This window comes from Neolamprologus multifasciatus, chromosome 11 (genome assembly GCF_963576455.1).
Source record: "Neolamprologus multifasciatus chromosome 11, fNeoMul1.2, whole genome shotgun sequence".
NCBI lineage: Eukaryota > Metazoa > Chordata > Actinopteri > Cichliformes > Cichlidae > Neolamprologus > Neolamprologus multifasciatus.
Genome location: NC_140449.1, coordinates 7,835,396 through 7,849,059, shown reverse-complemented (window position 1 = coordinate 7,849,059; position 13,664 = coordinate 7,835,396). Strand labels below are relative to the sequence as shown.

At 45.4% G+C, this 13,664-nt stretch overlaps 1 protein-coding gene across 5 annotated transcripts in view; it reads right to left on the bottom strand.

The window, feature by feature from the left end:
* hivep3b (HIVEP zinc finger 3b) overlaps positions 1-13,664 on the bottom strand; it is a 45,485-nt gene that overhangs the window by 2,074 nt on the left and 29,747 nt on the right. For all 5 annotated transcript variants that reach the window (XM_085176659.1, XM_085176657.1, XM_085176658.1 and 2 more), the window contains 6 exons: positions 11,301-13,650; positions 10,678-10,964; positions 8,510-10,546; positions 8,002-8,150; positions 734-909; positions 485-586 (listed from right to left, as the gene is read on the bottom strand). In XM_085176659.1, the coding sequence (XP_085032785.1) occupies positions 485-586; positions 734-909; positions 8,002-8,150; positions 8,510-10,546; positions 10,678-10,964; positions 11,301-13,299 (4,750 nt within the window). In that variant the 5' untranslated portion in view covers positions 13,300-13,650. The remainder of the gene's footprint in view (positions 1-484; positions 587-733; positions 910-8,001; positions 8,151-8,509; positions 10,547-10,677; positions 10,965-11,300; positions 13,651-13,664) is intronic.

The window sequence follows — 13,664 nt, the reverse complement described above, 5'->3', positions numbered from 1 at the left end:
TCTCAGCAGCCTTGTGAATGGAAAGACAGTTTAAATGGCGCATCCTTGGCTGTGATGAGTGTAGTCTGTTGGCAAGAAAGAGACAGCGAGAGAGAGGAGGGGTTGCAGAGGAAGGTTAGGGAGGAGATCGTGAAGGCTTTGAGGCTTTTTTTCAGCTTTGACGGGGAGGTGTCAGCTGTGGCAAAAGGGCTCAGCTTTCGTTATATACCAAGAACTCATCCTTAAGGACAGGTTACAGCAGCCAGACTGTTGCAACAACATCAGGACGCTGTGGCATGTTCTGTATTCTTCATTTATTTATCTTATACTTTTTCAAATTTCTTATGCAAGGCCAGAGGGAGGAGAATAGAACATCGCGTTGCATAAGCTGTCAGTGCTGAACAGCTACTATTCTTCACAGGCAGGAGTTCATCCAGCTGTGTACCAAGATTTCTCCACAGGGGGAAGGCAAGTATGTGAGACTCATCCCCACCACCTGAAGTACCTGTTTCCTCGCTCTCCGGCTCATCCAATGATGACTCAGATACACCCATTGCCTGGCATTTTTTCCCATGAGCCTTTGACTTCATGTGTTTTGTAAGGTTTCCTAGGAAGAGAAAAAGAAAGAGAGTTTAAGACATATGAGATGATCATTTTAGCAGCACAGCCACTACTGGGCAAAAACAGCATTTTTACATTTAGGACCAAAGAGCTCATCACGTTTTAATAAACAGAACCCAAATTTTCCATTCACCTTTGGTTTTGAAGGCAAAGTTGCAGTGTTTGCAAATGTATGGACGGACATCGGTGTGCGTTTTGATGTGCTTTTTCAGCATGCTTGGCTTCTTGCAGCGGATGCCGCACTCCCCGCATATGTACTTTCCCCTGCCGCGACCTCTCACGTAAACATACTCCTCATTGGACTTATACCTATGAGAAACAGACAGGTAAGAGATCAGAGACAGCAGCTTTAAGGCTGCATTTATTAGATTTTAGGTCACTTGAGGAAAACCGGAACAAGCTGTAAGCACAACATTCACATTACCCCATTTGCAAATTTATCACGGTTATGGTGAGCAGATGCAGGGCAACATTAGGATTCCTTTATTGTTGTTCTTTTCAAGGGCAACTGCTGATTTTAAGCCCAGTAATACCTCCTCTTTCTGATTTTATGTCTCATCTCGAAAAAACATTTTTCTCTTTATCTTCTAAACTGGTGCAGTCCCTGAATGTGTCGCTTGATGTGAAAGCGACAAGACAGGTTATTTCTGTACTGAAAACAGCACCACTATAAGCACACATTCACTGAATGAGTGTGTGTGTGTGTGTGTGTGTGTGTGTGTGTGTGTGTGTGTGTGTGTGTGTGTGTGTGTGTGTGTTACTGCGAATAAATACTCATAAAGCGAACTTGAGACCAGAACCAACCGAGGCAGATGCAAAATAATCAAACAGGAAGTCGACTTGTTTAGATGTTTGCTTCGACAGTCACACTCTGATAGACAGAAAACACTTAAGCATGGAAGAAATTAATGAGTGAATGAGGCATATTGCATAAAGTGCTATATAAGAACCAATTCATTTACTATTTGCCATTACATAACAACTGGGGACTAAGTATCAGTGATGAGAGCCATTCTTTTTGAAACTGTGTCCAAATGTTCAAGCATGGCTACAATTAGGGCTGTGCGATATGACCAAAATCTCATATCCCGATATAAGAATTCTATCGTCCCGATAACGATATAAATCACAGAAATGTAACATTTTCTGTAAATTCTGTGAATCTCGACTTGCGGGAAGTGTTTCCAGCTGCGCGTCATGTAGCTGGAGTCGAGTGTTTTAACAGATGGATGAAACTATACATTTTTAGACATAAGTTGTAACAGCCACCGTTTCTTTGTGAGTATTTATTACACGGCGTGCAGCGGGGAAAGCCTGTTCTAACGTTTGAGTCTAAGGTTTATTTTTTAGCACCTGGCGGCTCTTTTTTAATTCTCATCCGTAAATAATCTGCTCTTTCATGTGATTCAGTTTATTTTGAAAAGCCTCAACAGGATCTTGAGCTTTATTGTGAAAGGTTTATGTGGAACATAAACAAGCGGACACGCGACGGTGTTACCGTCGTTGTTGCTAACCACAACGCAAAACAGGGAAAAGAGAAAGGGCCTTTCTCAATATGCGTACTTGTGCGTACTTGCGTTCTCGTGTACTCGTGATACGTCATCAGTCGGAGACCAAGTACTGTTCCAATTCGAAGTACGCATCAAGCCGAGAACGCGAAAAAGTCCCGGATGTGTTCTCGCTCCGCCCGTTTTATCGAGCATGCATCGGTGGTGACTTGTGTGGACTTGGTACAGCTAAATATCCCAGAATGCATTTCGTCCAAAACTCAAACGCGGCAATGGCGGACGAGCGGGTCTAAAAACTTTTAAATATTACTCTTTCTGGGTCACAAAATGAACTTTTAAGTTCTTTTCAAGCGAGAATGTAGCTGTGTAAACTTCAAATATCTGCTCAGTTTATCAAGATATCATATATTTCCAAACGAGGTCCGACGTTTTCGGAGACGTCTGTGACCCGCCAGCTCCATAGCAGACAGCGAGGTCGAGGATTATTACAGCCGGCGAGAACAGCCGACTCCCGGCAGATCGTTTTCAACCCCCCCGCGGTCTTTTCGCTACTCAGGTTAAACAAACCCCAAACCCCAGTAGTTGTCTATTGTATTGAGTGTCCACTAAAATAAAAATAAAAGCGTTCTAACATCTCACCTGCTTGTTTTTATTAAGGTATGTACATGTACACTATTTTTATTAATAGAGATTTCACTACTGAGGTTAAACATGATATATAAGTAGCGTTGCCAACTCCCTGAGAAATAAATAAGGGACACCTCGTGGCCAGGGCCGGGCGACCCAGTTGTCTTCACCCTTCCCAGTGTGGTGAATTTTTTAGCTCTTTTTTTGTGTGTGAAATTATTTTTTTTAACCATTTGACTTGAATTTGATTTAAGTAGATGCGTATTCTTTGTGATATCAACACATGGGAAACAAAAATCATTTAGCCATTTATTTTTAGCTCAAAATGACAACATTAACACAATAAAACAGGTCTCTTTCTTAAACAGAAGCCTGTCATGCTTAACTTTTGATAATAAAAGTAAATCTTTCTTTAAAAGAACTCTGTCCTGCTTAACTTAAAATTATATAAATTAATAGAAAACAATAGAAAGAAAAATATTCTTGTAACAGTGCACATTTAGTGCATTTAGTGCAATTGGCTTCAGCAGAGGCATTATTTCAGCTTTTGCTCCCGTTTGTAAACCCACTTGTTCCCATGTTCCCATTACGCATCATAACTCATCATCATTATTCATCTATGTATTACTTTTATGTATTACTCATCTATTTGTTGTAATCATCTATCCTTGCAGTTGTTTATTACACAAAATAAATTATATTATCACACTTCTGGCCACATAGCGCTGATATTCACTGCACATGCCCATTTTAACCTTAACCAGAGGGTTTAAAAACAAACAAACCAGTGTTTACCATATCTGGTTCTGCCGTGGCCTGGTAGACAAAAATTGGTTAAGGGTTCCCCGAGCTTTCACGCCCCTCATGTTCTTCATGTGCCCACCATTAGAAGCATGCCTATGGAAAAAGTGCGCCGGCACACAGTGCAGTGCGCTTTATAGGTGTTATCGTGAACTTTTCCAGCCAGGTGTTTTCCTTTTCCCATTCTTCCCTGCACTTTTGCAGCCTTTTTTTCTTTCTCTGAGAGGCACAAACATTGCTGGTCTAATGCCTGGCTCACACTGAGCGATTTTTGGCCCATTTTGAGCCGATTTTTGAGTCGTGATCGGCCCGATTTTGGCCTTAATCGTGCATAGTGTAGTATACGTGGGGTAACGAGAAGCGATTAACACCTCACGACCAGCTCCCGATCATCAATCGCTCGTGAGGGTGTCACCGCAGCCGCTCACACTGCTCACGCGCAAACACGTAAACGTCGGTGAAAAAGACGGAGCAGCATGGCTGTGCAGCGTGTGATCTGGACACAAGCGATGGAGGCACAACTTGTAGAACTTTGGAAAGCTCATCCGAGCCTTTTCGATGTGGCATCACCAAATTATCACGACCACAACAACCGTGAAAATAGTTGGATTTACATTGCTGCTCAATCACAGCTGCCTGATCATGTTTGTCATTAGTAATTTAGCAATGTTGATGGCGGTGTGTGTCTGTGTGAGTGAAAGACAGAGAGGGAGAGCGAGCGACAGATTTTCTGTTATAACCTTCATTTTATGGAGGCACAGTGTGACTCAGGTCGCATCAGAGCATCGGGCGGTATAGTGTGAGACCCTGCATCGTGACCTACGAACTTATAACCCATGCGAGCCAATCGTGCAGTTTGAAAATCGCACAGTGTTTGCCCAGCTTCAGGTGTACTGTCGTCTGAGACTTGCACCGCAGTGTCGGCGTTTATTTCCCTGTTGGCCATGCTTTTTGTTGTGGTCATCTGTTGTCTTCCGGTATTTTCTCCGCAAGCGACCTTTCCTCAACCAATGAGATGAGCGGTAATCTGAATTGTCATACTCGAATTGTCATAAGTGTGCTGTCAGCTCATTGGTCACAAAGCAGGGGCGGGGCTGGGAATTATGGTTTCAAACAAAGCGTTAATTACATTAAAACTTATAGACTACTTTTGATTCTCACTGTATTACGGGACAAAGTGCGTCCCTTATTAGCTCAATACGGGACGTGTACTTTTGTTTCTAAATACGGGACGATTCCGTTTTTTAAGGGACGGTTGGCAACCCTAGGTATGGGCCTTGAGATTGCAACAGGGCAACGAATGTATTCACAATGACAACCTATTCAGCACAGAGCAGAACGGCCAACCTGAGGAAAACAAAGGTAATAGAAAACCGCAGACAAAATATGAGACCCGCTCGTCCAGATAACCTCAAATTTGGCACTGCACTTACTCGTGTCCTCGGCAGCGCACCTGCCAAGTTTAAAGTGGATCTGATGAATGTTTGACGAGATAGGATGAGATAAGACAGCCAGACACACATACACATATTTCTTGATTTATGTGAGAGACAGAGCATTATGTTCGCCAGCTAGTTTTCAGTTAAACCCTGAAAACAGCTGCTAGGAGCCCAGAAGGTGATAATGAAAGCTGCAAACCCCAAAGCCCAAAATATGCACTCAAAGATACTTGGAGGATTACTGCAGAGTGCAGTCATCCTTCTTTCTTCTTTCACATTGCACTGCGAGCAAATTCAGTGATAATAACAAAGATAACTGTGGAAGTTAGTGATTGCAGCACAGATACATGCACAAACACACACACACACACACACAAAACTGAGAAACAAGGCTTTCTTTATGGTGCAGGTTGGGGAAGCCCCACCAAAACCCCTTCAGCACTGAGTCCCTCCACTACACCCTGGTGCAAAGAATAGCAGCTATTCTGCTCTGAACGGGTGGCCCTGCCAACAACATCAGCGGCTAAAGAGAGGGAAGGGAAGCCTGGCTATGGCCACCAACCTAAAATAGTTACTACATATAAAAATCAAGCAATACATTTAGGTCTACTCTATAAAAAAACATTGTTTATGCACAAGCTTCATGTTTACCAAAAGGCTATTTGTAGACACGGCGTGGCACAGAGGTCTTATATCTGAATGAATTGTCCTCTATGAAAAATCCACTACTCATGGGGAAACTCACAAATCATTCTGAATTGTAAATATCCAATCTGTGCCGACTGTGTCTAATTACAGGATGTCACGACATCTACGAGAGACCAGGCTGTGAATGTTCCCCGTTGTATAACAGAACCAGTAACGGCAAATCATAACAAATTGTTACACAACTGTAAAATAGCCTCAACAGTGAGAATGTGTCGTGTTCATTCAGGAGCTGGCTACTGTTTACCTGCCGTGTATTTCTTGCTTATGCTAAAAATATCCACCCACATCTCCGAAAAAGAAAAAAAAGTAAAGTAAGAGAACGGCAGAAGTTTCACTTCAGCTATCGAGCATTAAATCAGCAGCATATCTCTCGGTACATTCAGTCAAAAATCATGTTTTAGGTTTATGAAAGCCTTGTTAGATGGTGGGAAGAATAATGCTTCTAACCAAAAGGAGCTACTAAAGATGATTAAAACATATTTAATCCTTATTTGACCAGAAAGAAACAGAATAAACTAATATTTTTGTCCTCAGTCTGAGTGGCACGGGTAAAGTGTTACAGGGTGTAACAAAGCATGCATGGTTAACCATTTGCACCAGAGAAACCAATCATGTTTTTCACTGAATCAGTTCAGCTGCTGCCCACATAAACTTCCCCAGACTTTCACCACAACTAGTAAAAAGCATTTATTGTTGCCCATTTCCTGAAATCTATTATTGAGATGACAGTGTGGTACTATTAAACTCCAGAGAAGCCTGGAAGCAGATAAAATCTGGCAAGCCACTGGAACATAAACAAAGCTGCATGATACATATTCATAAAAGACTGCTTTCTAGAATGAAATGAGTGGCACACAGCTATGATTTCAAAGTCTTGACAAAAGGGAGACAGGGATAATGAGTCAGGATGAAAAGCATTCTGTTCTCTTCAAGATTGAGTAGCTGTGACCATTTGCATGCATGGTGGAAACGCAGGAGAACATCAAGGAGCGGGGATGAGAGACAGGAAGGACACAGAGGAGGTTTTGGAGGGAATGAAAACAAAATAATGTGCAGGTAAGTGAAACTGGAAGAGCTGCCAGAGAGAAATGGGCAACACCTCTGGGGTTTTTTTGTGGATGAAAGTGCACTTCCTGAAGTTCAGTGCCTTATCTACTGTTACGCGGACAGCTTCTTTACACCTGACATTCATGCACCTAAGCAGGAAATGCAGGGTTTGCCAAGTGTTAACACTCTGGAAGAGAAAAACTCAAAAATAGAAAATTTACCAAAACCAAACCATACCAAAAAGAATACCAGTATCATAGGAAATTATCCACGTAAGGCAACATTGTACACCTTCCTTTCATTCTTTTCTAATTCCACTCAATTCAAAGTTTAAAAAACCCACGTTTTTCAAAGTGCTGTACAGAAAACAACAGGGGAATAGATAAGAAGTACACAGATATGAGATATAGTGGGTGCTAAACATGCAGTCACAGTCAAAAAAGGCACAGGAGACACAGTGAGCAAGTAGGCAGATTTGAATGACATTACGTAAAAACAAGTTTTAAGTCTAGTTTTCAAAATCTCAGTGGAGGGAGCAGATTTGACTGCACGGTTTGGGGGCAAACACAGAAAATTCCCAGACTCCTCTGAGTTTAAATCTAGACCGAGGGACGCTCATCAGCTGACTGGGGGGACCTGAAAGCTGAATAGGGGTGTAAGGAACGAGTCAAACCATGAAAGGATTAGTGGACAAACAGGAGGAAATCATAAAATAAAGATTTAATCAGATACATTTAATGGGGAAACTTTAGCTCGGAATACTCAAACCTCGGGAATAAAGCACTTGGTGCTGGAGGAAAAATCACTCAGACATTTGTGGAAAGCATTTATGTGTTACCCTGATCTGGTCTGTAGACAAATATGACAGCCTCGACTGTGACTCTGACTGCTTGCAGACTGCTTCATACTGTGCCTCCGTGTGACTTTTTATAGCCATAAAAATATTAATGAGAGTCTCACAAAGTTGGAGACAACCTTTTCCCCCCTCTCACACACACACACACCCACACATACACACACAGACGCTGCTAGCTCTCCAAATTAACACCTCTAAAACACAGACATTCGTGCCAGCAGTGAGAGGAAAAAGCTTGGCTACAGGTACAAATGAAGTCCCCCTGGACTCGTGGCCTCCCATCTGTTATTGTATTTTCTCCATGCACTCTTGTCAGCTCTCCATAGGCTGTTTTGCAGTCAGCGGGCATTGGTTTATGAAGAAGTGTAATGAGAAGCTGCCATATTTTAAAACTATAGAAATAAACAATTCTTACCCTCCTTCAAAGATGCAAACCCGAGAAGGCTCGCTCTGCTTGGAGGTGGATGGTCTCTCCACTTCTCGCATCTCTTTATTTTCTTCCTTCTTTTCAGGCTGCTGCTGTTCCTTTACTTCAGTGAGGGTGCTGGGTGGGGTGGCATGTACCTACACTCAAGACACACATGGGAAAAAAATTCAAAACAACTTATAATAAAATGTTAAGTGCTGTTAAAGCAAGATTCAGTATAATTCCAGTTGTTAAAGGGGTATCTCACTGATTTATCATTATGTTTTTCTAACGGCACAATTGGTGACCATGTTAGAAAACACTAGCATAGTATGCTACTATGCTAGCATACTATGCTACTATGCTAGCAACCTAAAGAGATGAAGACCGCAGAGCTTTGACTTCTAAGATGTAGAAGTATTCAAGAGCAAAACAGACCGTGAAATGTTCTGATGTAAGCAAATTAAACATGGTCAACATTTAAGTGGAAATGTATGTTTATTGTGTTTATGTTTACCTCTGACACATGTGGCGTCCTGCTGTTTTCAGGGGCCACTTTGCCTTCGGCTGGAGTAGGGGCCGTAGCCATGGTATAAATCTCAGAAGTGTGCTTCTGTTTAGAGCAGAGCAGAGACAGGGCGACCTTTGTGCTGATGCCTGGCAAGTTGGGGTTGTGAGCGCTGACGCTCCAGGTTGAATAAACTGAAGTGCGGGGGTCCCTCTGGGCAGATGGGTTGGGTTTAACATACTTCTGGTAGCACCAGTTGACTGAGGTTGAAGTGTGGAGGCTGGGGAACGAAGATGCGCTTGCGCCCACCTCCACAGCTGACACAGCTTCCTTTTTTTGGGTGATCTTCTCAGTTGTTTCCTTCTCTTCCACCTTTTCTTCCCTGTCATTTTTCCTTGGCTGCTCTTCTGGCTGCCCGTGCACATCCACACTCGTTACTTCTAATGTATCCGATTTCTTCTTTTCCTTTTCCAGCTTTTTCCCAGTTGCCTTCCTTTCTTCTTCCTGTACTACCTTTGGTTCCACACGGCCCTCCTCCTCTTCTTCCTTATGGTGGCCCTCCTCCTCCTCCTCCTCCTCCTCTTCCTCCTCTTTAACTCTTTTCTGGTGACGCTGGGCTTCTGTGCTGAGCTCAAGACTGGCTGCAGGGGACAGCATGCGCTTACTTCCTCCTGCCCCTAGTGGACCGTATCCATCTCCAGATCCTGAGGCCAGCTCTGATGACAGAGACAGAGGAAGAAGGCTCTTGACATCTGGAGAGGGGACCTTCAAGTAGCTCCTTTGCAGTGTCTCCCGTTCCACCTGGCCCATGATGACCATAGCCGTGCAAGAAACTGGTTCCTGTGAGCGGGTGGAAACCAGAATCTGGGAAAGTGTGGTATACATTGCACTGGCATATGTAGGTATATGAGTCTGGAGGCGTACTGGCACCACAAGAGACACTACTGGTGCAAGCTGTGCCAGGCATGTGGCGATGACCGGCCTCGGGTGGTGGTAGGAGATTGTCACAAGGGACTCCTGAGTCAATGAAGAAGACACAGAAGAAATGGGGGGTCTGCTTTCTGTAGTTTGAGGAGAAGAAATGTGTGTGGTAAATCTTGGAGGAACGGGCAAGTACATGGCCTGGCTAGATGTATTCCTGGAAGAAAAGTGACGAGGAAAAGGGGGAGGAAGCTGATGGAGGGGTATTCCCAACCTTTCAGCCATGTGGATTTGTGCTGGATGTATCTGTGCAGGCGGAGATTCTGTGTGTGACTGTAGAAATGCTCTTTGAATGATTTGGGTGGATAGTACTTCCGATATGGCTGTGGTGACCGGGAGGAGCTGGGACAAAGACCCTGGGGGGAATGCTTGATGCCCTCTGGGGTGCAAAGGAAGCACCTCCTGAGAGGATAAAGAGATTTGTGGCTGTAACAGCTGCAAAGCCTTTCCAGTGGCATCGAGGCTAAACTGGGAGCTTACTCCAGTGGAGTACAGAGGAGAAAGATTAGAGTAGGAAGGACCAGGTTGCGGACTCTCTGCTCTGGGCAGCTGACTACTTCTGCCCCCTACTTCCTGTTCTGGTTCCCCTAAGGGAGCATGCTTCACTAGAAGACACTTTCTCCTTTCCTTCCAGGAGGACGCAGACTGCTGAGGAGACAGGGATCCATAGTCAAAGGACTTACTTCTGGTCTCTGGGATCTGCTCCGTTTGTTGTGGACTAGCTGGGGCCTGCTCTGAGGCTGAGCGCCTCATCTCCTTGTGGCTTTGGTGGTGTTGGTGAGAAGCAGATGGCACCATCAACATCTGGGAACTTTGGCTACTGGGAGCTCGGGCAGCTTGCTCTGATTGTGCTACATCCTCAAAAGAAACAGAAATGTTTGAAATGTTGCTTTCTTGACTGGGGCTGCGAGGCAAAGACATAGACTCAAAGCTGGACTCTCCAGAAGACTGGGCAGCTTCTGCCAGCCTGAGTCTTTTCTTCTTTGGTGGCAGCTTCTCTGCAGGGAGCTGGGCCAATGTCTGACTTCGCTGAGGCCAGTGGAACTCCTCTACTCTCTCTGCCTCCTAGGACAGATACATTTTTTTATAAATTTAGTATTTAAGTCAATGGTAATGATGCTAACTTGGACAAACGCATTGTATGAAGACTGTAAACAAGCAAGAAAAAAAAACATAATTCAAAAAGGTACATTTACCTTTGATGAGGATGCTGTCAGTGGGGGTGACACAGGTGGCATTTCAGCATCGGGCTCCACAGTAACAAGTATCTCCGGCACTTGAATATTTGGCTGGCGGATGAGGCGAGATGTAGAGGGTGATGGTTTTGGCTCAGGTTGTGTTTGCTGACTCTCTCTGAGGTCTGGATCTTGACTTTCCATAGATATACTCTCTTGCTTCTCAAAAGAGCTAGTGTGTTGGATGACAGACACACCCTTCCTGTCCTGCTGCTGCTGTTGGTTTGGTTCAGTCTGTAAGGAAACACCTAGACACAAACAGTAGAAAAATTAGCTCCCATTATAGGACATCAGTATTGTGCTTTTGAGTGATGCAACTTAGCATTTCGTGGATTCTATTCCCATCTACTGTACAGTGCTACGGGTTACATGGTAGTAGTTTTTCCCGCTTTCTGTTTAACTATGTTAAAGTGATGTAGTTTTAGATATTCACTGCTTTAACTTTTAGGTATATGATAATCTGCATGTCTCAGATGCTAAAATGGCATAGAAAAGGTCTTCAAGAGAATAGCTGTATCGATTATTCAACTTAAAATAATGATTTTAGCTAAAAAACATATATTTTGTATGTATGAGAGACAAACCTGAGAGGGCCTGCTTCTGCTCTGGTCTGCGTGTTACTGGAATGAGGCCTCCAGAGCTGCCGGACACAGCTACAGATCCAGGACTGGGAGGATCCTCCTCCAGACTCTCTTCTTTCCTCCGCTTCCTCACAGCCATGGCTAACGCTCGAAACTTATGGTGCATCATCAGCGGGCGATCTCCACTGCACGCTTTGCTTGCGTCCCTGCTCTCTTGCTCCTGCCCTGGGCAGATGCTTCTGTGGGCCTCGAAGACTTCACTCTCTTGAAAGCGGGCCCCACATGTTCCACATTCAAACACGGCGGGACTCTTTTGCTGTTGCTGTTGTTGCTGTGGCTGTCTGGGTAGTTCGGTGCCTCTTGTTGAGGAGGAGGAGGATGTGGTGGGACTGGGCTCCTCCAACATTGACTCGGCTCCCAGGGGAACCTCTATGGCAGGCTGGCGCTTGAGCATACGCTGCGCATGGCCGATCCTCATCTCTGCGACCACTGCTTGCTGCTCATCAAAAGATTGGCAGAGGCGGTAACCTCTGGGTGACATGGTGCCAGAGGCAAAGGGCTCTCCTTGGCTGGTTGATATTGGCATTGAGTGGCTTCTAAGCAGAGGCACTGCTGACTGGTCCTGCGTACCCGGTGGATCAGCGTCAGGATTATGGATGTACCTCAAACCACTGGGGCCTGCGGCTTCTCCTTTGGGATCAAAGGCATAGGGGTCTTTGGGGGCAGTAAACTTGGGGGACTCCATGCTGCTCTTCCGTGACAGGGAGGAGCGTCGAGGCTTAACGCTGTCAATCTCACTCGTGTCTACTACTGCTTCATTGATAGTGATGAGCTTGGTAATGTGTTCTATTACTTGGGTTTTGGGTACGGCGAAGGAGATGTTCTTCTCCTCGGTTCCTGAGGATGAGGAATGTGAGGGATGAGGCTGCTGCTGGTGGGGACTCCGCTGCTGCCCTCCCAGCCTTCCATATTTCCCTAAAATAATTTCTGCGTAGGTTTTGGCACTGGAACTTGGAGGGCTAACTTGGCATATGTCAGTACTGCCTGATCCGGAGAAGTAGCCCGACTCTGTGCTGCCTTTACTGCCAGGCCCAATAGAAGAAGATGATGTGGAGAGGGAAGAGGGTGGGTCATCTGGAGAAGCCATGGGCCCACGTTTTCTCTCACTAAGCCTCAGTGCAAGTCTTTGCTTGACAGCGTGGGAGTCTTCAGGCCTCTGGCTCTCCTCTGAGCTTCCCAGGCGCTCCTTACCTCCTTTCCTATGCTGCCCCAGCATCTCTTTAGAGGATTTTCTGTGCTGGCCTGTCTCGTCCTCAGACTCAGTGCTTTCTCCCTCTGTGTGTTCCTCAGGGTCTTCTCCAGCGCCACTGCCTTCTGCACCACTCAAACTGGGCTCATCTCGACTGGATGCCAGACCCGCTTTAATACGATGGGCATGGGACTTGCGGTGTTTGTATAAGTTGCTCTTGGTCTTAAAGGAAAACCCACAGGGCGCACATGGGTAGGGTCTTTCTCCTGTATGCGATCGTATGTGTTTCTGAAGAACGCTTGGCTTGGCACATGGACGGCCACAGTAAGTGCACACATATTTCCCTGGTTTTTGGGGTTTCTTCTCCCCTTTCCTAGGTGAGCTAACCCCTTCTAGGCCCTGTTGACTGGAGTGAGTTGGAACGCCGTGAGCTTGCTCACCCTGGGTGGAGGACGTAGAGGGGAGGGATAAGGTTGACGAGGAGCTTGTAGAGAAGAAGCTGCCTCCTGAGGGACCTGGGGTATCTGAACGCTGCCATGCTACTGCTTGCTGCTGCTGTAACCGAAGCAGGTCAGTGCGCTTGGGTTGGCGGTTTTGTAGGCGGCCCAAGGCTCTGTGTACAGGACGAGGATTAGAAGGCTGCTGGGGTTGCTGAGGTGGACAAGAGCCCAATGAAGATTCAGATGTCACATGCTGCTGCGCTTGCCTTCCAGAGCGCTCCCCATCAGCCGGATGGCTGGGCTCAGCCTCCATAGAGTGGGGAGGAGACCTCACAGACTCGTAACGAAAGGCTCTCGGAGCCTCATTGGTCTAACCGCATGGCAGCAGAGAGGTCAGAGGCATAGGAACATTGACAGACTAAGTTGTAAATCAAAATGGAGCACCTTTTTCAGAGTGGGCCAAAAGTTATGCAAGAGGACAAAATGAGGCATCATTAAAAGGTGCCCTGGAGCCGCATGGATGCAGGTAAACATGGATCATTTCTCCGTTCAAAGCAGCTCTGCTTCTATCTAGCCTCAGCCATTTTAAAAGTCCTCCCAAGGTCTTTTTTGCATCTTCTTTGTTCGTTGGCAAGACTGTTAGTTGTTCGTCTTTTAAATGGGTCTAGAGAAACAGAA